We start from the raw sequence: 24,722 nt of genomic DNA on the forward strand, positions 1-24,722 counted from the left end.
GGCTTGGCTTGCTGGCTTGCTGTCTTGGCTTGCTGGCTTGCTCTTGGCTTGCTGTCTTGCTCTTGGCTTGCTGTCTTGCTCTTGGCTTGCTGTCTTGCTCTTGGCTTGCTGTCTTGCTCTTGGCTTGCTCTTGGCTTGCTGTCTTGGCTTGCTGGCTTGGCTTGCTGGCTTGCTGTCTTGGCTTGCTGTCTTGCTCTTGGCTTGCTGTCTTGCTCTTGGCTTGCTGTCTTGCTCTTGGCTTGCTGTCTTGCTCTTGGCTTGCTGTCTTGCTCTTGGCTTGCTGTCTTGCTCTTGGCTTGCTGTCTTGCTCTTGGCTTGCTGTCTTGCTCTTGGCTTGCTGTCTTGCTCTTGGCTTGCTGTATTGGCTTGCTGGCTTGCTCTTGGCTTGCTGTCTTGCTCTTGGCTTGCTGCCTACACAACCAGAACTGGCTGGACTACGTTGACCTTTATCTTGGGCAGTATTTCAATGGTCACTTAAAGGATTTAGGAACTCCCCTCTGGAGCTGACAAACATGTTGTTTTCTTTCAAATAACATTTCTTCCTGTTAAAAATTCACCTACTGACTCAGCATTAAATCCTTAAAAAAAAAAGGTAAATATGCAAAAATCACACCGCCATTTCCTGGTTGCTAAAATTCTAAATCCTTCGCCTAATTTCAGTTTGTGTGACAAATCAAGACGTCATTGTGTAGAGAATCATTGTACCATCTAAACCGCTGTGAAATATAATTTTCATAAGCAAAAACATTGTATTTTCAGCTGTTTGAATCTGGTGTACAACAGAAAGTAAAAAACAGAAACAAAACTTAATGAGAAATAGAAATAGTGCACATAGAACTGATCAACAACTTCTTAGACATGCTTAAATGAGAATGACAGATCTAGAAATAACATTTCTATGTTTATTTGGTTGTCACCCAAAAAGTTACATATGGCAGCATTAAGTCAGTGTTTGTTTTGCTCGTCTCTGAAAAAAACAGAAACAACTTTGAAATTCTTGTATTTAAAAAAACATTTTATTTGGGTATAATTTTTTATTTAAATTGTAATTTTTTATGTCTTGTTCTTTTTGTTGTTAATTATGTATGTTTAGGAATTTTTTGCAGACCCCAACTGAATAGTAGCCTACACACCCAGATAGTGGTTTTGTTTGGGAGATCCATCTATGAACTGAGCAGGTCTGTATCCCCCACCCACACAGCCCCTGTTGCCCATTCACACAGTGGCCCAGTACTGCACCAATGTGACCCAGTTTCTATTCACTCACTGGCCCCTTTGTTCTGCTGTAAACACTCCAATAAAGCTCCAACAGAGCCAGCCGGGTGGCATGGCAACACAAGCCCCAGCAGCCAGGCCTGCCCTAGTGGCACCCTAATCCTTTTATAGTGCACTACTTTTGACCAGGGCCCATAGTAGTGCACTTTGTAGGACACAGGGTGCCATTTGGGACACAGCTCATCTAATAGAGCCGGGTGGCATGGGAACAAAGGCCATACCAGCCACTAGGGTACGCGTACCCATTAAGCCCATTACCATCTTTGGATTCAAATAATAATACAAATAAATACAAAATGTTCTGCTGTTTAATGTTTCAACCAATTCATGTGGTTATATCCATAAAAGTTTTTATTCTAAGCCAATCAGACGTTTTATTATTAAATGATTGACAGTTGTGTGTAAGTTCCTACTAGTGGTCAATTTCAAAGCTGAAAAAAAAAAACTGTTGGCTGTTCAGGCGACCCTCGGATAAACACATTTAAAAACTATTTGTATACCTTCTAAAATAAGTGATCATACTTCATGTAAAATGAAGAGATTGATGTGCTGATGAATGCCAATGACAGCATATTTCAATGGCATTCATTACCATTAAAAGATTATATTTTTCATGCTAGCAGTTGAGGCTGCATGTCTCAGTCACACAGTAGCAACATAACCTGGTGAACTACAACAATACAACAAGATAAAAGATTTCAGGCATTTGCAGCTTACATTTTTAAATGCATTTTGTCTTATTTTACTGTTAAATGAGCCTTGTATTGTTATACATAGATGTAATTTTTGTAAAATTTGACATTTATCTCAGCTGGGCTTAAAAGGTACATTATGCAAAAACATTTTTTATTTTATTTTATTTTTAATCGCTCCTCCATTTTCTGGTTGCTAAAACTGTAATAGTTCTCCTAATTTCAGTTTACGTGACAAAAACAAGCAATGTACTGTATAGTGTAGAGAATCAGTGTACCATCTAAACTGCTGTGAAATATCTGTTCAGTAACTACATTTAAAAAAATAGATATATTCTGGTGTTTGAAGCTGCTGTACAAAACCGAAAGACAACACAAAAACATAGTAATAGCACCCTTAGAACAGATATACTGCTTCTTAGACTTGCTTTCAATGAAAATAACACATCCATAACTCATTTTTCTATGTGAATTTGGTCAGGTCACCCAAAAGGTAAATATTTCAGCTTGAAAGGGGTACAGTAGCACACTCCCGCTACACAGAATGTAAATGACAATAAATAAATATTACTCAATATGATCAATACTAACTTTGCATATTTATACCCCAAACCATTTGTTTCTAAATATTTTACGAGTAGAGTTTTCTATTCTGTCTTTTTCGCCATAAATCACCATTGTTAGGGCTCCCGAATGGCACAGCGGTCTAAGACACTGCATCTCAGTGCAAGAGGCGTCACTACAGTCCCTGGATCGAATCAAGGCTGTATCACATCCGGCCTTAATTGGGAGTCCTATAGGGCGGCACACAATTGGCCCAGCGTCATCCGGGTTTGGCCGGGGCAAGCCGTCATTGTAAATAAGAATTTGTTCTTAACCTTCATTTAACTAGGCAAGTGTGATGCAGAGAGAGAAGAAGAAGATCAGGGTTGAGGAATATCAGGGATAGAATACCTACAAGTGATGGACAAAAAATACAAACAAATGAGGGACAAGAAGATGGCTTCTTATCCACATGTAACGGATGTGAAATGGCTAGCTAGTTGGCGATGGTGCGCGCTAATAGCCTTTCAATCGGTTAAGTCACTTGCTCCGAGACCTTGAAGTAGTGGTTCCCCTTGCTCCGCAAGGGCTGCGGCTTTTGTGGAGCGATGGGTAACGATGCTTCGTGGGTGACTGTTGTTGATGTGTGCAGAGGGTCCCTGGTTCACGCCCGGGTCGGGGCGAGGGGACGGACTAAAGTTAAACTGTTACACACAGAGGGACAGTGAGGGTGAAGGGTTACATGGCCTCTTATCCACAGAGGGACAGTGAGGGTGAAGGGTTACATGGCCTCTTATCCACAGAGGGACAGTGAGGGTGAAGGGTTGCATGGCTTCTTATCCACAGAGAACCAGTGAGGGTGCAGGGTTGCATGGCTTCTTATCCACAGAGGGACAGTGAGGGTGCAGGGTTACATGGCTTCTTATCCACAGAGGGACAGTGAGGGTGCAGGGTTACATGGCTTCTTATCCACAGAGGACCAGTGAGGGTGCAGGGTTACATGGCTTCTTATCCACAGAGGGACAGTGAGGGTGCAGGGTTGCATGGCTTCTTATCCACAGAGAACCAGTGAGGGTGCAGGGTTGTGATGCTTCTTATCCACAGAGGGACAGTGAGGGTGCAGGGTTACATGGCTTCTTATCCACAGAGGGACAGTGAGGGTGCAGGGTTACATGGCTTCTTATCCACAGAGGACCAGTGAGGGTGCAGGGTTACATGGCTTCTTATCCACAGAGGGACAGTGAGGGTGCAGGGTTACATGGCTTCTTATCCACAGAGGGACAGTGAGGGTGCAGGGTTGCATGGCTTCTTATCCACAGAGGGACAGTGAGGGTGCAGGGTTGCATGGCTTCTTATCCACAGAGAACCAGTGAGGGTGCAGGGTTGCATGGCTTCCTATCCACAGAGGGACAGTGAGGGTGCAGGGTTACATGGCTTCTTATCCACAGAGGGACAGTGAGGGTGCAGGGTTACATGGCTTCTTATCCACAGAGGGACAGTGAGGGTGAGGGGTTGTGATGCTTCTTATCCACAGAGGGACAGTGAGAGTGCAGGGTTACATGACTTCTTATCCACAGAGGGACAGTGAGGGTGCAGGGTTGCATGGCTTCTTATCCACAGAGAACCAGTGAGGGTGCAGGGTTGCATGGCTTCTTATCCACAGAGGGACAGTGAGGGTGCAGGGTTGCATGGCTTCTTATCCACAGAGAACCAGTGAGGGTGCAGGGTTGCATGGCTTCCTATCCACAGAGGGACAGTGAGGGTGCAGGGTTGCATGGCTTCTTATCCACAGAGGGACAGTGAGGGTGAAGGGTTACATGGCTTCTTATCCACAGAGGACCAGTGAGGGTGAGGGGTTGTGATGCTTCTTATCCACAGAGGGACAGTGAGGGTGCAGGGTTACATGGCTTCTTATCCACAGAGGGACAGTGAGGGTGAGGGGTTGTGATGCTTCTTATCCACAGAAGGACAGTGATGGGTGCAGGGTTGCATGGCTTCTTATCCACAGAGGGACAGTGATGGGTGAAGGGTTACATGGCTTCTTATCCACAGAGGGACAGTGAGGGTGCAGGGTTGTGATGCTTCTTATCCACAGAGGGACAGTGAGGGTGAGGGGTTGTGATGCTTCTTATCCACAGAGGGACAGTGATGAGGTCATAATATTTAGTAGATAAAACGGTACAAAAGATAGAGCATTTGTAGTAAGAAAACAGAAACCTCTCAGGTTACTGACTTACTTAACCCCCTGGTACTATGAAACCCCTGGTACTATGAAACCCCTGGTACTATGAACCCCTGGTACTATGAACCCCTGGTACTATGAAACCCCTGGTACTATGAAACCCCTGGTACTATGAAACCCCTGGTACTATGAAACCCCTGGTACTATGAACCCCCTGGTACTATGAACCCCCTGGTACTATGAAACCCCTGGTACTATGAAACCCCTGGTACTATGAACCCCTGGTACTATGAACCCCTGGTACTATGAACCCCTGGTACTATGAAACCCCTGGTACTATGAAACCCCTGGTACTATGAACCCCTGGTACTATGAAACCCCTGGTACTATGAACCCCCTGGTACTATGAACCCCCTGGTACTATGAACCCCCTGGTACTATGAACCCCCTGGTACTATGAACCCCCTGGTACTATGAACCCCCTGGTACTATGAAACCCCTGGTACTATGAAACCCCTGGTACTATGAACCCCTGGTACTATGAACCCCTGGTACTATGAAACCCCTGGTACTATGAAACCCCTGGTACTATGAACCCCCTGGTACTATGAACCCCTGGTACTATGAACCCCTGGTACTATGAACCCCCTGGTACTATGAACCCCTGGTACTATGAACCCCTGGTACTATGAACCCCCTGGTACTATGAACCCCCTGGTACTATAAACCCCTGGTACTATGAAACCCCTGGTACTATGAACCAAGCTCAATTGTATTTATTCGATTTCAGAGTTTTCTCGCGACCCCATTTTCAAATTTACATTTACATTTAAGTCATTTAGCAGACGCTCTTATCCAGAGCGACTTACAAATTGGTGCATTCACCTTATGACATCCAGGCGCTAATCAGGCGACCCCTAGTTTGGGAAACGATGCACTACACCCAGGCCCTAATCAGCCAGCCACTACACCCAGGCCCTAATCAGCCAGCCACTACACCCAGGCCCTAATCAGCCAGCCACTACACTCAGGCCCTAATCAGCCAGCCACTACACTCAGGCCCTAATCAGCCAGCCACTACACTCAGGCCCATTCCGCCAGCCACTACACCCAGGCCCTAATCAGCCAGCCACTACATCCAGGCCCTAATCAGTCAGCCACGACACCCAGGCCCTAATCAGCCAGCCACTACACCCAGGCCCTAATCAGCCAGCCACTACACCCAGGCCCAGTCCGCCAGCCACTACACCCAGGCCCTAATCAGCCAGCCACTACATCCAGGCCCTAATCAGCCAGCCACTACACTCAGGCCCTAATCGGCCAGCCACTACACCCAGGCCCTAATCAGCCAGCCACTACATCCAGGCCCTAATCAGCCAGCCACTACACTCAGGCCCTAATCAGCCAGCCACTACACTCAGGCCCAGTCCGCCAGCCACTACACCCAGGCCCTAATCAGCCAGCCACTACACCCAGGCCCAGTCCGCCAGCCACTACACCCAGGCCCTAATCAGCCAGCCACTACACTCAGGCCCTAATCAGCCAGCCACTACACTCAGGCCCAGTCCGCCAGCCACTACACCCAGGCCCTAATCAGCCAGCCACTACACCCAGGCCCAGTCCGCCAGCCACTACACCCAGGCCCTAATCAGCCAGCCACTACACCCAGGCCCTAATCAGCCAGCCACTACACCCAGGCCCTAATCACTCAGCCACTACACCCAGGCCCAGTCCGCCAGCCACTACACCCAGGCCCTAATCAGTCAGCCACTCCACCCAGGCCCTAATCGGCCAGCCACTACACCCAGGCCCTAATCATTCAGCCACTATACCCAGGCCCTAATCCGCCAGCCACTACACCCAGGCCCTAATCAGCCAGCCACTACACCCAGGCCCTAATCAGCCAGCCACTACACCCAGGCCCTAATCAGCCAGCCACTACACCCAGGCCCTAATCAGCCAGCCACTACACCCAGGCCCAGTCCGCCAGCCACTACATCCAGGCCCTAATCAGCCAGCCACTACAGACAGAGAACAACAAGGTGTATTCATTAGTACCATAGTAAAATAATTCAGTTCAGGTAGTACCTCATACTGTGCTATCTAAAAGAAAGAACACTTGCAGTAGGCTCAGATGACTTTCCCATCACCACCACTGCACACGAACAGCAGGAAAACATGTCAAAAGATTCACCGACAGGAGCAAAAGACCAAAACATCACCAGCTTTTGTCATTCAACAAGAATTACCTGAGAGAGATGGAGAGACCTTGACACAGAGAGACAGAGAGACAGAGAGACAGAGAGACAGAGAGACAGAGAGACAGAGAGACAGAGAGACAGAGAGACAGAGAGACAGAGAGACAGAGAGAGAGAGAGATGGAGAGACCTTAACAGAGAGAGAGAGAGATGGAGAGACCTTAACAGAGAGAGAGAGAGATGGAGAGACCTTAACAGAGAGAGAGATGGAGAGACCTTAACAGAGAGAGAGATGAAGAGACCTTAACAGAGAGAGAGAGATGGAGAGACCTTAACAGAGAGAGAGAGATGGAGAGACCTTAACAGAGAGAGAGATGGAGAGACCTTAACAGAGAGATGGAGAGACCTTAACAGAGAGAGAGAGATGGAGAGACCTTAACAGAGAGAGAGAGATGGAGAGACCTTAACTGAGAGAGAGAGATGGAGAGACCTTAACAGAGAGAGAGAGATGGAGAGACCTTAACAGAGAGAGAGATGGAGACCTTAACAGAGAGATGGAGAGACCTTAACAGAGAGAGAGAGATGGAGAGACCTTAACAGAGAGAGAGAGATGGAGAGACCTTAACAGAGAGATGGAGAGACCTTAACAGAGAGATGGAGAGACCTTAACTGAGAGAGAGATCTTACCTGCAAGTGTTCACTTGAACCGCTGCTCAGCTCATCTCCAGACTCTGAGTCGTTGCGTCTCTCCGACCCCTCCGAGTCACAGGGCCCCGGAGGCATGTCCACGTCCAGGGGTGCCCTGCGGAGCTCAGGGGAGGTTGCACGGGCACGGGGCAGCGTGTTACATCCCCGTCCAGGAACGTGAGGGTGGGTGTTTTGGAGGACATCTACCAAGGCCCTGTCGTGGTCGGTGGGGCTGCCAGGGTCTCTACCAGGGTTCTGGTTGGCATCCCTGTGCTGCCTCGGAGGGGTGAGGGCTGCCCCCGACGAGGAAGAGGGAGAGGGTGAGGAGGGAGAGGGCCGACTGAAACTGGTCACATTCAGGCTCTCGTTAGATCTGCCCATGTCCAGGACGATGGGCTTGACCCGCACCGGGTTCCCCCCGCTCCCCCCACGGTGATGACCCAGGTGAAGGGGCTTGGGAGGCGGCATGAGGGCCTTGCGGACCTCCCTGACGTACTGCGCTGGGACATAGAATGCCTTGGCCCCCTCCTCCTTCTTGACCTGCCACCAGTCCCCGTTGGTCTTTTTCACCAGCATGTAACACTCTCCCTGGTGGATGGAGACCTGGCGCTCCTTGGACTTGTAATTGTAGTCATACTCCACCTCGATGTACACCTGGCCCGGGGCGATGGGCAGCTCACACCCCCGCCCATCCCGCTCTGCTGCCATCACGGTGAAAACGTTGGCTGGTGCTGGAGCTCACCGTTGCAGGCACACAGGCTGGCTCTGCATGGCCCACCGTACAGCTGGAGAGGAGAGAGAATAGGCCTAGTTAATCATAACTTTAGTTTATATACACACTAGGTTTGCAAAATTCCGGTAAAAGATTCCTGGAATCAGGAGAGAATTAGCAAGAAATCCAGAATCCTTCAACTCCAAGATTTCTGTGCTTGCGTAGTTTAGACACTCACAATATAGAACGGAGGGATGGGACGAGGGAGCATAGACTGACTGGTAATCCCCTTCCCCACGTCTATGTACACTGTAAACAGTAAGAGTTGTACTCCTAGCCTAGGAAGCAGCCTGGAACAGGTCGGTAAGATTACAGGAACACACACAGTCAAGAGAAAAGACTGAAGACGGGGCTGGGTAAACCCATCCACAAGGCTCTCTGGTCGATGAGATTACAGGAACACACACAGTCAAGAGAAAAGACTGAAGACGGGGCTGGGTAAACACATCCACAATGCTCTCTGGTCGATAAGATTACAGGAACACACACAGTCAAGAGAAAAGACTGAAGACGGGGCTGGGTAAACCCATCCACAAGGCTCTCTGGTGTTATACAGGAAGAGCTGCTCCAAGGCAGAAAGCTAGATAACATTAGAGGGAGTGTGACTAATACGACTCACGTGTTCCTCTTTCCCCCACTCACACACGGACTTTCAATCTGAGCAAGCAGCTCTGACTGGCCCCAGACCTGCAGCTCTGACTGACTGGCCCCAGACCTGCAGCTCTGACTGACTGGCCCCAGACCTGCAGCTCTGACTGACTGGCCCCAGACCTGCAGCTCTGACTGACTGGCCCCAGACCTGCAGCTCTGACTGACTGGCCCCAGACCTGCAGCTCTGACTGACTGGCCCCAGACCTGCAGCTCTGACTGACTGGCCCCAGACCTGCAGCTCTGACTGGCCCCAGACCTGCAGCTCTGACTGGCCCCAGACCTGCAACTCTGACTGACTGGCCCCAGACCTGCAACTCTGACTGACTGGCCCCAGACCTGCAGCTCTGACTGACTGACTGACTGGCCCCAGACCTGCAGCTCTGACTGACTGACTGACTGGCCCCAGACCTGCAGCTCTGACTGACTGACTGACTGGCCCCAGACCTGCAGCTCTGACTGACTGACTGACTGGCCCCAGACCTGCAGCTCTGACTGACTGACTGGCCCTAGACCTGCAGCTCTGACTGACTGACTGGCCCCAGACCTGCAGCTCTGACTGACTGACTGGCCCCAGACCTGCAGCTCTGACTGACTGACTGGCCCCAGACCTGCAGCTCTGACTGACTGACTGGCCCCAGACCTGCAGCTCTGACTGACTGACTGGCCCCAGACCTGCAGCTCTGACTGACTGACTGGCCCCAGACCTGCAGCTCTGACTGACTGACTGGCCCCAGACCTGCAGCTCTGACTGACTGACTGGCCCCAGACCTGCAGCTCTGACTGACTGACTGGCCCCAGACCTGCAGCTCTGACTGACTGACTGGCCCCAGACCTGCAGCTCTGACTGACTGACTGGCCCCAGACCTGCAGCTCTGACTGACTGACTGGCCCCAGACCTGCAGCTCTGACTGACTGACTGGCCCCAGACCTGCAGCTCTGACTGACTGACTGGCCCCAGACCTGCAGCTCTGACTGACTGACTGGCCCCAGACCTGCAGCTCTGACTGACTGGCACCAGACCTGCAGCTCTGACTGACTGGCCCCAGACCTGCAGCTCTGACTGACTGGCCCCAGACCTGCAGCTCTGACTGACTGGCCCCAGACCTGCAGCTCTGACTGACTGGCCCCAGACCTGCAGCTCTGACTGACTGGCCCCAGACCTGCAGCTCTGACTGACTGGCCCCAGACCTGCAACTCTGACTGACTGGCCCCAGACCTGCAACTCTGACTGACTGGCCCCAGACCTGCAGCTCTGACTGACTGGCCCCAGACCTGCAGCTCTGACTGACTGGCCCCAGACCTGCAGCTCTGACTGACTGGCCCCAGACCTGCAGCTCTGACTGACTGGCCCCAGACCTGCAACTCTGACTGACTGGCCCCAGACCTGCAGCTCTGACTGACTGGCCCCAGACCTGCAGCACAGTGTCATTCGTTGTTCTGATTACTCAACCCACACATACTTCCCTCATGATGCCACACATACCTGAAACTAGGGACATAAAATGAGCTCAGTCATGTGTAGCTTGTTGCACAATCTGACCTTTGATGAGCAGCTCCACCTAAGAGAGACATTCACTAACCTGGAATCCAAAATGAATTGCTCCATTTCACTTTTGAAATTCCCACAACTAGTCCAGAAAAGAAGTTGACAATCAGTACAAGTATTTGAGCTTCTCACAATCCAAGCTAAAACCCCGAGCCAGTGCAGTGATACTGTTTAATGTCCTGATGTTATGCCGACGGGCTAAACTGTACTCCAGAAGGGGAAGTTTGTGATTTGCCCCGCCTGAGGCCCTTGCTGATTTGTCCCGCCTGAGGCCCTTGCTGATTTGCCCCGCCTGAGGCCCTTGCTGGTTTGCCCCGCCTGAGGCCCTTGCTGGTTTGCCCCGCCTGAGGCCCTTGCTGGTTTGCCCCGCCTGAGGCCCTTGCTGGTTTGCCCCGCCTGAGGCCCTTGCTGGTTTGCCGAGCCTCAAAGTTAGGCCATGTTTCATGTACAGTATTTGGATGAACTTTACCCAGGCTAGTTAAGATAGTCATCATCACACAAACATGGTGTCATTGCTCTCAAATTTCCCCCATTTTCTGTCCACCAATCCATCCTTTTCAGAAACATTGGTTTTGAGTAGCTGAGTTACTAGGGACTTAAGAAAAGGGTGCCCACAAGAACCACAGCGAGCCAAACTGCTTAGAGTATTTATAACCTGTCGCCACTGAGCCAGCCAACACCCAGCTAGAGCCTGGCCTTGTGGCCTTGTGGTTAGTGTCCGCCCTGAGATTGGAAGGTTGGGGGGTTTGATCCCCGGTCGAGTCGTACCAGAGCATGGCGCTTGCAACGCCAGGGATTGTGGGTTTGATTTTCACTTGGACCACCCATACCAAAAATGTCCAGGGGGGTGTACTTGTTCATCAAGCTGCCGCACGCTACAGAAACAGGCTCAGACAAGCCGTACCGAAAAGGGTCCTAAAGCAGAACCCTCATTAACAAAGCAACAAAGTCCACCGCCTGCTCTCTTCATAGGGGTGACTGTGGGATAGGCCAGTCCAGCCTTGAGGTGGCTCAGTGTGCACTGTTTGGATTTATTCTCATCCTTTATTTAACTCGCCTAGTTAAATAAACGTTAAAAAAAATTTTTTAAAGCAGAGCGGCGTGAAGATAAAACCCCCAGAATTCATTACCACTGAACACTCAGATGGATCACACATCACACGCTACAGAAGAACAAGAAGCCAGAGAGAGGATCCAAATAAACAACATGGTGTCTCATGGGTAATTTAAATTCAAACCCAATAACCCACTGTGGTAAACAAACAGACGGTGGTTTTATGAATCACAATTTGCTAGACCTAGGTTGCACCCTATTTCGTAGTGCACTATATATAGGAAACTAGGTGCCATTTCAGACACAGATAAAATGTGTTCTCAATCAACATCTGTCTACACAGTCTACAATAGGATATTATAGCAGTATCTCTCCAGCCATTCCTAGTTTGTCCCAAATGGCACCCCTTACCCTTTCTAACAAACTACTTTTGACCAGGACCTTTACGGGCTTCAAAAGGAAATGGGTTGCCATTTGGGATGTAGGTAAGTCTGCAGTCCTTCCCAGTAGATCATTACCTTAACACACAGACAGACCGTGAGACTGTGAGACTAACTAACTCCCCTGATACCTCAGCCAGAACAGCCATATCACTCTCCCTGGATTACCACAACCACACACTCCATGGCTAATAATCCCACAAAACATCCATGGTTTACCGAATGATAAAGCAAAGCTGAGCTGAGCCACTGGCCAGCATATTCATTCTATAGTATTGGACACTGAATAGGGGCCAGATGTGACAACTGTGGATTCATCCTAAATGGCAATCTATTCCCTATTTCAGTGTTCTCCTTTTGACCAGACCTATGTGGGCCCTGGTCAAAAGCAGTGCACTATATAGGGTATCGGTGACATTTAGGATGAAGACTTGGTCTGATTGATTTCCTAGCTGCATCTCCTGACAGACAGTTTCGGCAGGCAAGAATGACAGGAAGATGCAGCCTTTCTCTCTGTCCAGACTAATCCTTATTTTGAGGAGATATGGAGGGCGGCCAAGACAAGACGCCAGTCTCTTCTAGCGACCTAGCTTCCCAGAGGCTTTTCAGGTGTCTCTGACACTTTTTCGTAGCTGGTTTGGAGAACTTATACAGCAGACTAGGAGAATTAAAAGTAGCAGGTTAGGAGACTCAGGTTAAGGTTAGGAAAAGGGTTAGGAAAAATGCATTCCTAACCTGCTACGAAAATCACTTCTTATCAAAAGTGGCGGGAACAGAGTATGTCCCTAGCAGCATCCCTTAAAAGGACAGTGTGACATTTGGGCAATTAAACCCGTTTCTCTACATACCCAGTCAGAATAATTTATGGATACTATTTGTATGTCTCTGCGAGCAGCTTGAGGGAAGTTGAAGGCAGTTTCTGGAGGCATTGCTAACCAGCGTTGGAAGTCTACAGGAACAAGTACCGTGCTGATTGTTCAAATGTCACACTATCACTTTAACACGGCTGGCTTTGATCCGCATCGGTCTGCCTGCAGAGAGCCAAAACACACAGCAATGACTTTTAAATGCCACTTGTATTCTGTGACAATAAGGGGATGGGATTTACAATGGAGGTGCATTAGGGCGGGCCCTATGTTCCTCCAGGAACAAAGAGGATTAAGTAAGTATAATGAGGTATGGGGTGGGACTTGGAGGGAGGGGCAGTTTCAATGGTACTGAACACAAACAAGGGTCACAGAGAGAATAGCTAGAGGACAGAAGTCAGGCCAAGTTAGGAATGCTGGGACTCTGTGGTAGCATCCCAAATAGCACCCTATTCCCTATGTAGTGCACTACTTTTGACCAGAGCCCATAGCACCCTATTCCCTATGTAGTGCACTACTTTTGACCAGGACCCATAGCACCCTATTCCCTATGTAGTGCACTACTTTTGACCAGGACCCACAGCACCCTATTCCTTATGTAGAGCACTACTTTTGACCAGGACCCACAGCACCCTATTCCCTGTGTAGTGCACTACTTTAACCCAGGCCCATTCCTTATGTAGAGCACTACTTTTGACCAGGACCCTGTCTCCTCATCTAATAATCAATGCCAGACACCATGGTAATGTCTGATGCACTGCACTACCACATGTTTTTATGTTCCCCCCACTTCATTGAAATCACACTTCAGTTATCATAAAACATTATTTTCCATGTTTTAAACGATAGGTTATAAAGGCCTGGGGAAGACTGTAATTGAAATAAAACCAGAGAGGAAGACGTGAACTTTAGGCTACTTGGTGAATTTAAAACATGCATGACAAGACATTGCGAGACGCAGATTACCAAAACATATGAACATCTTTCATCTGCCTCTTTCTCTCCGGCTAATAATGGAGGTGTATGTGTATCCTAGCGTATTCATGGCACCGATGTCTGAGGGACAGTCCTGCAAGCACAGAGTATCCTTCTCTTCATTTTACTCATTACAGTAGGCTACCAGTAGCATGTATTGATTACGCTTTCCAGACTAGAGGTCGACCGATTATGATTTTTCAACGCCGATACCGATACCGATTATTGGAGGACCAAAAAAGCCAATACCGATTAATCGGCCGATTTTTTTAAATTATTTGTAATAATGACAATTACAACAATACTGAATGAACAATTATTTTAACTTAATATAATACATCAATAAAATCTATTTAGCCTCAAATAAATAATGAAACTTGTTCAATTTGGTTTAAATGATGCAAAAACAAAGTGTTGGAGAAGAAAGTAAAAGTGCAATATGTGCCATGTAAGAAAGCTAACATTTAAGTTCCTTGCTCAGAACATGAGAACATATGAAAGCTGGTGGATCATTTTAACATGAGTCCTCAATATTCCCAGGTAAGAAGTTTTAGGTTGTAGTTATTATAGGAATTATAGGACTATTTCTCTCTATACCATTTGTATTTCATATACCTTTGACTATTGGATGTTCTTATAGGCACTTTAGTATTGCCAGTGTAACAGTATAGCTTCCGTCCCTCTCCTCGCCCCTACCTGGGCTAGAACCAGGAACACAACGACAACAGCCACCCTCGAAGCAGCGTTACCCATGCAGGGCAAGGGGAATAACTAATCCAAGTCTCAGAGCGAGTGACGTTTGAAACACTATTCGTGTGCACCCCGCTAACTAGCTAGCCATTTCACATCGGTTACACCAGCCTAATCTCGGGAGTTGATAGGCTTGAAGCACAGCGAAGAGCTTCTGGCAAAACGCAGGAAAGTGCTGATTGAATGAATGCTTACGAGCCCGCTGCTGCCTACCACCGCTTAGTCAGACTGCTCTATCAAATCATAGACTTAGTTATAACATAATAACACACAGAAATACGAGCCTTAGGTCATTAATATGGTCGAATCTGGAAACTATCATCTCGAAAACAAAACGTTTATTCTTTCAGTGAAATACGGAACCGTTCCGTATTTTATCTAACGGGTGGCATCCATCAGTCTAAATATTCCTGTTACATTGCACAACCTTTAATGTTATGTCATAATTACGTAAAATTCTGGCAAATTAGGCAGCCCAAACTGTTGCATATACACTGACTCTGTGTGCAATGAACGCAAGAGAAGTGACACAATTTCACTTGGTTAATATTGCCTGCTAACCTGGATTTCTTTTAGCTAAATATGCAGGTTTAAAAATATATACTTCTGTGTATTGATTTTAAGAAAGACATTGATGTTTATGGTACACATTGGAGCAACAATACGCACCGCATCGATTATATGCAACGCAGGACACAATAGATAAACTAGTAATATCATCAACCATGTGTAGTTAACTAGTGATTATGATTATTTTTTATAAGATAAGTTTAATGCTAGCTAGCAACCTTGGCTTCTACTGCATTCGCGTAACAGGCAGGCTCCTCGTGGAGTGCAACGTAATCAGGTGGTTAGAGCGTTGGACTAGTTAACTGTAAGGTTGCAAGATTGAATCCCCCGAGCTGACAAGGTAAAAATCTGTCATTCTGCCCCTGAACGAGGCAGTTAACCCACCGTTCCTAGGCCGTCATTGAAAATAAGTATGTGTTCTTAACTGACTTGACTGGTTAAATAAAGAATAAATAAAGTTTTTTTTATTTTTTATTACAGATTTTAAAATCTGCCAAATCGGTGTCCAAAAATACCGATTTCCGATTGTTATGAAAACTTGAAATCGGCCCTAATTAAATCGGTCATTCCGATTAATCGGTTGACCTCTAGTACAGATACCCTAAAAAACTACTTAAGTAGTACTTTAAAGTATTTTACTTAAGGACTTTACACCACTGCTGGGTATACAAAACATTAAGAACACCTGCTCTTTCCATGACAGACAGACTGACCAGGTGAAAGATACGATCCCTTATTGATGTCACTTGTTAAATCCACTTCAATCAGTGCAGATGAAGGGGGAGGAGACAGGTTAAAGAAGGATTCTTAAGCCTTGAGACAATTGAGACATGGATTGTGTATGTGTGCCATTCAGATGGTGAATGGGCAAGACAAAAAATGTAATGTGCCTTTGAACGGGGTATGGTAGAAGGTGCCAGGCGCACCGGTTTGTGTCAAGAACTGCAACGCTGCTGGGTTTTTCACGCTCAACAGTTTCCTGTGTGTACCAGGAATGGTCCACCACCCAAAGGACATCCAGTCAACTTGACACAACTGTATTGGAGTCAACATGGGGCAGCATCCCTGTGGAACACTTTGGACACCTTGTAGAGTCCATGCCCTGAAGAATTGAGGCTGTTCTGAGGGGATAAGACAGGTGTGCACATCAGTCCATTTACGAAAATAACAATGCTCTGACAATGCTTTGCTCTGACAGCTGGTGCTTAAAGTTAGTGAGGGAGATATGAGTCTCCAGCTTCAGTGATTTTTGCAATTCGTTCCAGTCATTGGCAGCAGAGAACTGGAAGGAAAGGCGGCCAAAGGAGGAATAGGCGTTGGGGATGACGAGTGAAATATACCTGCTGGAGCACGTGCTACGGGTGGGTGCTGCTATGGTGACCAGTGAGCCGAGATAAGGCGGTGCTTTACCTAGCAAAGACTTATAGATGACCTGGAGCCAGTGGGTTATGCGACGAATATGAAGCGAGGGCCAGCCAACGAGAGCATACAGGTCGCAGTGGTGGGTAATATATGGGGCTTTGGTGACAAAACGGATGGCACTGTGATAGCAAATTGGATGCAGTCTGAGTAGAGTGTTGGAGGCTATTTTGTAAATTACATCGCCGAAGTCAAGGTTCGGTAGGATAGTCAGTTTTACGAGGGTATGTTTGGCAGCATGAGTGAAGGAGGCTTTGTTGCGAAATAGGAAGCTGATTCTAGAATTAACTTGGGATTGGAGATGCTTAATGTGAGTCTGGATTTGAGACCTACTTTAGAAAGGCAAGCGCATGCCATTCCCCGGTGCACATCCAAGTGCTATCCACCCTCAGGTCTTGGCAACGGGCACTTTTCAGAGTTGACGTCAAGAGAGGTTTCTTTGCCCCTAATGGGTTCCCAAATATGACTAAACTCTTTGGTCCTTTAAAAAAAAACATACTTTATCTCATATATTGTGTGCTATAGCTTGGAAGGAAACGTGATAACATAAGGCTGCTTGTCTCCAGCATCAGGACTGCTTCAGGTTTTGTTTCATTTCCACGATACCTCTGGGTAGACGACCCGACATTTGAAGAATATTTGCCGTTGCTAAAGCAACTTGAATTGTCCTAATGGTCCTCTCTTTGAGGCCATGTTTTTATGTTGACTGGTCAAGCCACAACTGAGCGAGACAAATTAAAAACCTTTTGGATGTACTCAATCTCTGACACCTCTATTTCATGGTACGTCGTTGTATATTTCCCCCCGAGCTTTAAAGGGATGATTTTAACCATATATAGTTAATTAGGGGCATTTCAAAATGCAAATAGCCAAGGTTGTACAAAAACACCAAGGCTGAAAACAATTGGTATTTATCAAATGGTGATTCGCCTACCGGTGTGCATATGACGATCATAGGATTGTTTGATAAATCACACTTTTCCTATCCATTCTAAATTCCATTCGTAAGTAGTATTTTGGAATAATTTGATGCCCCAGGACTACAACATACAGAGAGCTTCTTGATGGTATTGCCATGGAGCCCAACTCATCTCGTCCCCAAACGGCGCTCTAGCAATTGAGCCTGTGGATGTCTGAGGTTATGCTGCAACATCCAATGAATGCTAAATGACCTGGTCATGCTAAATAAACTACATCCTTCTCTAGCCGGGGAAGGATGGGCTGAGTCTGGTTCTTCTGAAGGTTCCTTCCACCCTGGGCCTGACTGCTGCTGCTGGCATTACAAATAAATCAATATCATATGGAAGGTAGAGAGAGAAGCCCAGAGAAATGATCAGACCGTAACCCAGGGATCATCAACTAGACACAGGCGCGGCCCAATTTATTTCTTGAGCGGATGGTCAGGCGGCCAGAACATCATTTCAAATCATTTGTAGACTGCAAACTGACAGGAAGAAGCCCAAACAGATATAATATTTGACTAAAATAATCATTTCAAACCTTGGTTACATTTGTATATGAACACATCTCTCTCTATTATGCGTGGGAATACGTTGAAGACAGGAGAACACGCAATGCCTCAAAGTATTCACACCCCTTAACTTTCCCCACATTTTGTTGTGTTACGGCCATCACTGACCTACCCACAATACCCCATAATGTCAAAGTGGAATTATGTTTTTAGACATTTTTACAAATTAATCAAAAATGAAAAGCTGAAATGTTGAGTCTAAGTATTCAACCCCTTTGTTATGGCAAGCCTAAATACATTCAGGCATAACAACTTGCTTTAACAAGTCACATAATAGGTTGCATCGACTCACACTGCGTGCAATAATAGTCTTTAACATGATTTTTGAATGACTGTCTCACCTCTGTACCCAACACATACAATTATCTGTCAGGTCCCTCAGTAAATTTAAAAACACATTCTACCACACACCAGGGAGTTTTACCACTGGCTCACAAAGGGCACCTATTGGTAGATGGGTTAAAAAGCAGACATTGAGTATCCCTTTGAGCATGGTAAAGTGATTCATTACACTTCAGATGGTGTATCGATACACCCAGTCACTACAAAGATACCGGCGTCCTGCCTAACTCAGTTGCCGGAGAGGAAGGAAACCACTCAGGGATTTCACCATGAGGCCAATGGTGATTTTAAAACTGTTACAGAGTTTAATGGCTGTTATAGGAGAAAACTGAGGATGGATCAACAACACTGTAGGTTCTCCACAATACTAACCTAATTGACAGAGTGAAAAGAAGGATGCCTGTTCACAGGGATGCAAACTGCTGAGGGCCCAAAAAGGTGACACTTTGTTTTGTGTTGCACTGAAGGGGGAGATGCAGGTGAACTAATTAAATAACAAAGAATATGATCTACACGATCAGTCTCTGTGTGTAAAATTAAAAGTGGTTCATGTGAACCTAACTTACAGCTAAAAAATGTAAAGAAAGCAATCCAATGTTATTTGTTGCCTAGACTTTACTGCAAAATGACATAAGTGTTTAGAAAAAGCAATATTGCAGTTAGCCACGACAGCCTTCACAATAGAACGCTTGTGACCACGACAGCCTTCACAATAGAACGCTTGTTACCACGACAGCCTTCACAATAGAACGCTTGTGACCACGACAGCCTTCACAATAGAACGCTTGTGACCACGACAGCCTTCACAATAGAACGCTTGTTACCACGACAGCCTTCACAATAGAACGCTTGTGACCACCACAGCCTTCACAATAGAACGCTTGTTACCACGACAGCCTTCACAATAGAACGCTTGTGACCACGACAGCCTTCACAATAGAACGCTTGTGACCACGACAGCCTTCACAATAGAACGCTTGTGACCACGACAGCCTTCACAATAGAACGCTTGTGACCACGACAGCCTTCACAATAGAACGCTTGTGACCACGACAGCCTTCACAATAGAATGCTTGTTACCACGACAGCCTTCACAATAGAACGCTTGTTACCACGACAGCCTTCACAATAGAAGGCTTGTGACCACGACAGCCTTCACAATAGAACGCTTGTGACCACCACAGCCTTCACAATAGAATGCTTGTTACCACGACAGCCTTTACAATAGAAGGCTTGTTACCACGACAGCCTTCACAATAGAAGGCTTGTGACCACGACAGCCTTCACAATAGAACGCTTGTGACCACGACAGCCTTTACAATAGAACGCTTGTTACCACGACAGCATTTACAATAGAACGCTTGTTACCACGACAGCCTTTACGATAGAACGCTTGTTACCACGACAGCCTTTACGATAGAACGCTTGTTACCACGACAGCCTTCACAATAGAACGCTTGTTACCACGACAGCCTTCACAATAGAACGCTTGTTACCACGACAGCCTTCACAATAGAACGCTTGTTACCACGACAGCCTTCACAATAGAACGCTTGTTACCACGACAGCCTTCACAATAGAACGCTTGTTACCACGACAGCCTTCACAATAGAACGCTTGTTACCACGACAGCCTTTACAATAGAACGCTTGTTACCACGGCAGCCTTTATAATAAAACGCTTGTGACAACACATAAATATTGCACTTGGGGGAAAAAACCTCTTAAAGCAGAAATAGAATGAAATAGGCATTCTATTATATTCTATTATAGTAGCCACTATAGACATTGATCAAGTGCACAAGGTTACATGTGTGCAAAAATAACGTTCACTGAGTATAAAAAATGATAATCCCCCCTCACTCACACGTGTTACTGTCAAGACAACAAAAACTATATATGCGGGCTACACTGCACATTATTACATAGTATACTTTCTACCTGTGGACATCTGTTCTACAATGTGCCAGCAAAAGTGAGAAAGCGGGAAAGTGTTTTGTGTTCCTTTCACCTCTATAGTGGCATCCAGCTTAAACCAGGCCCAACTCCAGCTACACTTGATCCCACTTGTTTAACAAGCAACGCCTCATTTTCACCTAATTCTCTCATTCTGAAAATGTACCACATACTGTAGAGGGAAAAGATTAGTTAATAGACAGTGGTTAGTTCGTTAGCTAGTTAACATTTTACACAGATTGCCGGGGTCCAGTAAGCAACTAACGCGTTATAACTTGAAAAACGGCAAGGAGTCGTATAGTTAATACAATAGCAAATTGGTTAGGTTACTAATGTTAGCTCATCTGATGTAACGTTAGCTAGCGTTAGCTGTGTGACTTTTTTAGCAAGCTAATTTTCACACCATAAACTCAATTACTTGATCAGGTGAGTTGGCTAATGTTGCTCAACATTTCTCTGGCTTGCTAACGGACAATTCAATACAGTTAGCAAGATACTTAACAATGCTAATACTTGTTCCACCACACTTTCTCCCTCACCTCAAACTTTCCAAATGTTTTTTTGGTTACAGTGATTAGTTTGGTGGCTAGTTTGTGTACAGAATAAGAAATATTCCAAAACATGCATCCTGTTTGCAACAAGGCACTAAAGTTAAACTGCAACAACAACAAAAATATGACAGAATTTCACTTTTTGTCCGGAATACAAAGTGTTACATTTGGGGCAAATCCATTAAAACACATTACTGAGAACAACTTTATATTTTCTAGAATAGTGGTGGCTGCGTCATGTTATTTGTATTTATTACAGATCCCCATTAGTTCCTGCCAAAACAGTAGCTACTCTTCCAGGGGCCAAACACACCAAAGCGTCCACATTACATAGAAAACAACAGATAAAACAGTGAACTATGTTTGTACTGAATGAGCTAAAGATAAAACAGTCCATCATATAACATCTCTACACCACCACATATCCACAACATGTTCAATACCACCATACAACAATATCACAATGTGTGTGTATGCATTTATCTGTACCTTTGTGTGTGTGTCTTCACAGACCTTGTTGTTCCAAAAGGTGTATTTTTACCTGCTTTTTAAATCCGATTCTACTGCTTGAATCAGTTACCTGATGTGGAATAGAGTTCCATGTAGTCATGGCTCTATGTAGTACTGTGCGCCTCCCATAGTCTGCCTCCCTCCCTCTCTCTCTGTCTTGTGGGGTGTCCGAGCTGTTTAAACTACTAGCACACAGCTCAGTGCATTCAGCTTGTCAACACATCTTACAAAAACAAGTAGTGATGAAGACAATCTCTCTTCCACTTTGAGCCATGAGAGATTGACATGCATGTCATTAATGTTAGCTCTCCGTGTACTTTTAAGGGCCAGCCGTGCTGCCCTGTTCTGAGCCAACTGCAATTTTCCCAAATCCTTCTTTGTTGTACCTGACCACACGACAGAACAGTAGTCCAGGTGCACCAAAACTAGGGCCTATAGGACCTGCCTTGTTGATAGTGTTGTTAAGAAGGCAGAGCACCGCTTTATTATGGACAGACTTCTCCCCATCTTAGCTACTGTTGTATCAATATGTTTTGACCATGACAGTTTACAATCTAGTGTTACTCCAAGCAGTTTAGTCACCTCAACTTGCTCAATTTCCACATTATTCATTACGAGACATAGTTGAGGTTTAATGTTCAGTGAATGATTTGTCCCAAATACAATGCTTTTAGTTTTGGAAATATTTAGGAAGAACTTATTGGTATGCTTGTAATCGGACTGGGGTGTTTTTCAGGACAAAAATAGAAACAGAATAGAGCTAAGCAATCCTAGAGGAAAACTCGGTTCAGTCTGCTTTCCACCAGACACTGGGATATAAATTCACCTTTCAGTAGGACTGAACAAGGCCAAATCTACACTGGAGTTGCATACCAAGAAGACAGTGAATGTTCTGAGTGGCCGAGTTACAGTTTTGACTTAAATCTGCTGGAAAATCTGTGGCAAGACTTTTAAAATGGTTGTCTAGCAATGATCAACAACCAAATTGACAGAGCCTGAATATTTTAGAAAATAATAAAATGGGCAAATATTGTACTATCCAGGTGTGCAAAGCTCTTAGAGACTTACCCAGAATGACTCACAGCTGTAATCGCTGACAAAGGTGACTAACATGTATTGACTCAGGGCCAAGGCTGTGAATACTTACGTAAATTAGATGCTTTTAATTTCCAATAATAATAATAATAACATTTAAAAAAAATACACTTTCCACTTTGTTATTATGAGGTATTTTGTGTCGATGGGTGAGAAAATTCAGGCTGTAACACAAAATGTGGAATAAGTCAAGTGGTTTGAATACTTTCTGAAGGTAATGTAACTCGATTCGATTGTGTATAACACCAAATAAACTATTTTGTTAGCAAGCTGCAGTTGTCTTACTAGTTATGGGTACTTCTTCATGTAGGAACATGCCAAGAAGTTGTCTGGACACCTGGTTTTGAATTGCATTTAATTCAACATCGAGCAGAAATGAGCATTTGAATCAGGAAAGTTTCCTCTCACCTCTGCATGCCAGAATGTTGAATAAAATTACATTTTAATGTACTTTACCAGTTGTCTGAGCTGTTGGTCGGTTGGAATGTGACAATAGAGCCACAAAAAGTAAAATTATAAAACTTTTCAAAGGGGAAGTAGGTTCACATTTCTATCACCTGAAACACGCGCAGAAACATGTAAACAAGTGCACGAGCTCCGCAGGTAGCCGTGTATCTCCTGCATGTACTTTAATATTGGGTGCATGCTTCATGTAACATACATCTGAAAGCACTACCAGTGGTTTGAAAAGTTGCCTTAATGATACTTTCCTGTGGGTATACTGTCTCACATTCCTACCGCCAAAAGGACCAACCGCACGGACAACCGGTAATGTCTGATCAAATATAATTGTTTTCAACATTATGGCTTGTAGAGGTCGTGTGAGGTAACTTTCCCGATTCAAAAGCTCATTTGTGCCCGACGTAGAATTCAATGCAATTCAACGTTGGGTTCCAGCCAAGAAGCCACTGAGCAGCTTCCTGGAATATTCATGCCTCCTCTCCCCCCTAGGTTAGGTAGCTAGTGTGGGATTATTAGGAGTAACAGCGTACAATATTTCTCTATTTCACATTCTAAGGGCACGAAATAAGGAACTCTACTTGGTTTTGGTGTTTCCTCCTAACGCCAGGTACAAGTTCTCATCTAACCTGTAGTCTAGTCGACAATATCCAACCACCAGAATCTATCGTGCCGTGGATCAGCGAGTCGGAACAGGTTGCTTCTCATTTCAAAGGCCAGTGGCTCGTTTTGCTCGCTGAAAGCAAAACTCAATGTGTGGGAAGACGCGCTAGTTAGTTAGTTAGTTAGCAGGATTAACTACCTAGCAAACTAGAACAGTAAATAATACATTTTTCATTCTCCTGGGAAAGACAACCAGTCATACTCGACATACCTTGTCTTCTGGCCGTAATAATCCTTGTTTTGTCAAAGTAAGCAATTGTGAAGAGGGTATAATTCCATAAACTTTTCGTCTTGTCTTTTCGCCTCGACCTCCCTGTCGACACTACACCGTCATCAGTTACAACACTTCTAGCAAGGTATCCGCACTAACTACACACTTTCTCCGCCTTGTTCCACTTTTCCCTGACGTTCCCGTCTGTGCTCGCTCCCGCTTTTGCCTATCTGCCAATTTCGTCAGCTAGCTACCGCTCAAGACAGTCCGCAACCATTTTTGAGGGAGAGAGGAGTGTTGTTGAACTGGCTCCACCTTGTGGCGCAAGGGGAAAGGGCTCCAAACACCTTCGGCGAGCAATGGTGAATTTTGAAACTGCTTCTATCAAGGTTACATACACCCCATTACAACTGAAATGTATGCTGCCCTACAAATGCAAAACGCAGTAACCACGAATTTGGTCAAATGTCTTTGGTCTGTTGTAATGGCCAGGTATTTTATCTGATTCATGTGGTGTTTAGTTTCCTGACACAAGAACAAGCCAGTTGATCAGAATATATCATGGAGTATCAGAAATTGCTGTCTGTCTAGAGTCTAGATTGAAGTCCGATGTTGCCGTAAAAATAAAATGTAGTTGCTGCGTTTTGCCTTTGTAGGGCAGTATGGAGGCATTCAAAATGGTTGGTAGGAAATGGTATACAACACCAAGAAGTGATTTCAATAATCACTAAGAATTCTCAGTGGCATGAAAAATATAACAAATATGGTGTAATGCAAAATTGGAA

The 24,722-nt window shown here is 45.8% G+C and overlaps 1 protein-coding gene across 1 annotated transcript in view; it reads right to left on the reverse strand.

Moving 5' to 3' along the window:
* The window catches only part of LOC129813624 (rho GTPase-activating protein 12-like), a 123,267-nt gene extending 99,084 nt beyond the window's left edge, over positions 1–24,183 (reverse strand). Inside the window, exons 1-2 of the mRNA XM_055865973.1 lie at positions 23,938–24,183; positions 7,578–8,362 (exon numbers count right to left, since the gene is read on the reverse strand). Of these exons, the coding sequence (XP_055721948.1) occupies positions 7,578–8,285 (708 nt within the window). The 5' untranslated portion in view covers positions 8,286–8,362; positions 23,938–24,183. The remainder of the gene's footprint in view (positions 1–7,577; positions 8,363–23,937) is intronic.
* Between the last annotated feature and the right edge of the window lie 539 nt (positions 24,184–24,722).

Source organism: Salvelinus fontinalis, chromosome 17 (assembly GCF_029448725.1).
Source record: "Salvelinus fontinalis isolate EN_2023a chromosome 17, ASM2944872v1, whole genome shotgun sequence".
NCBI classification, from domain to species: domain Eukaryota; kingdom Metazoa; phylum Chordata; class Actinopteri; order Salmoniformes; family Salmonidae; genus Salvelinus; species Salvelinus fontinalis.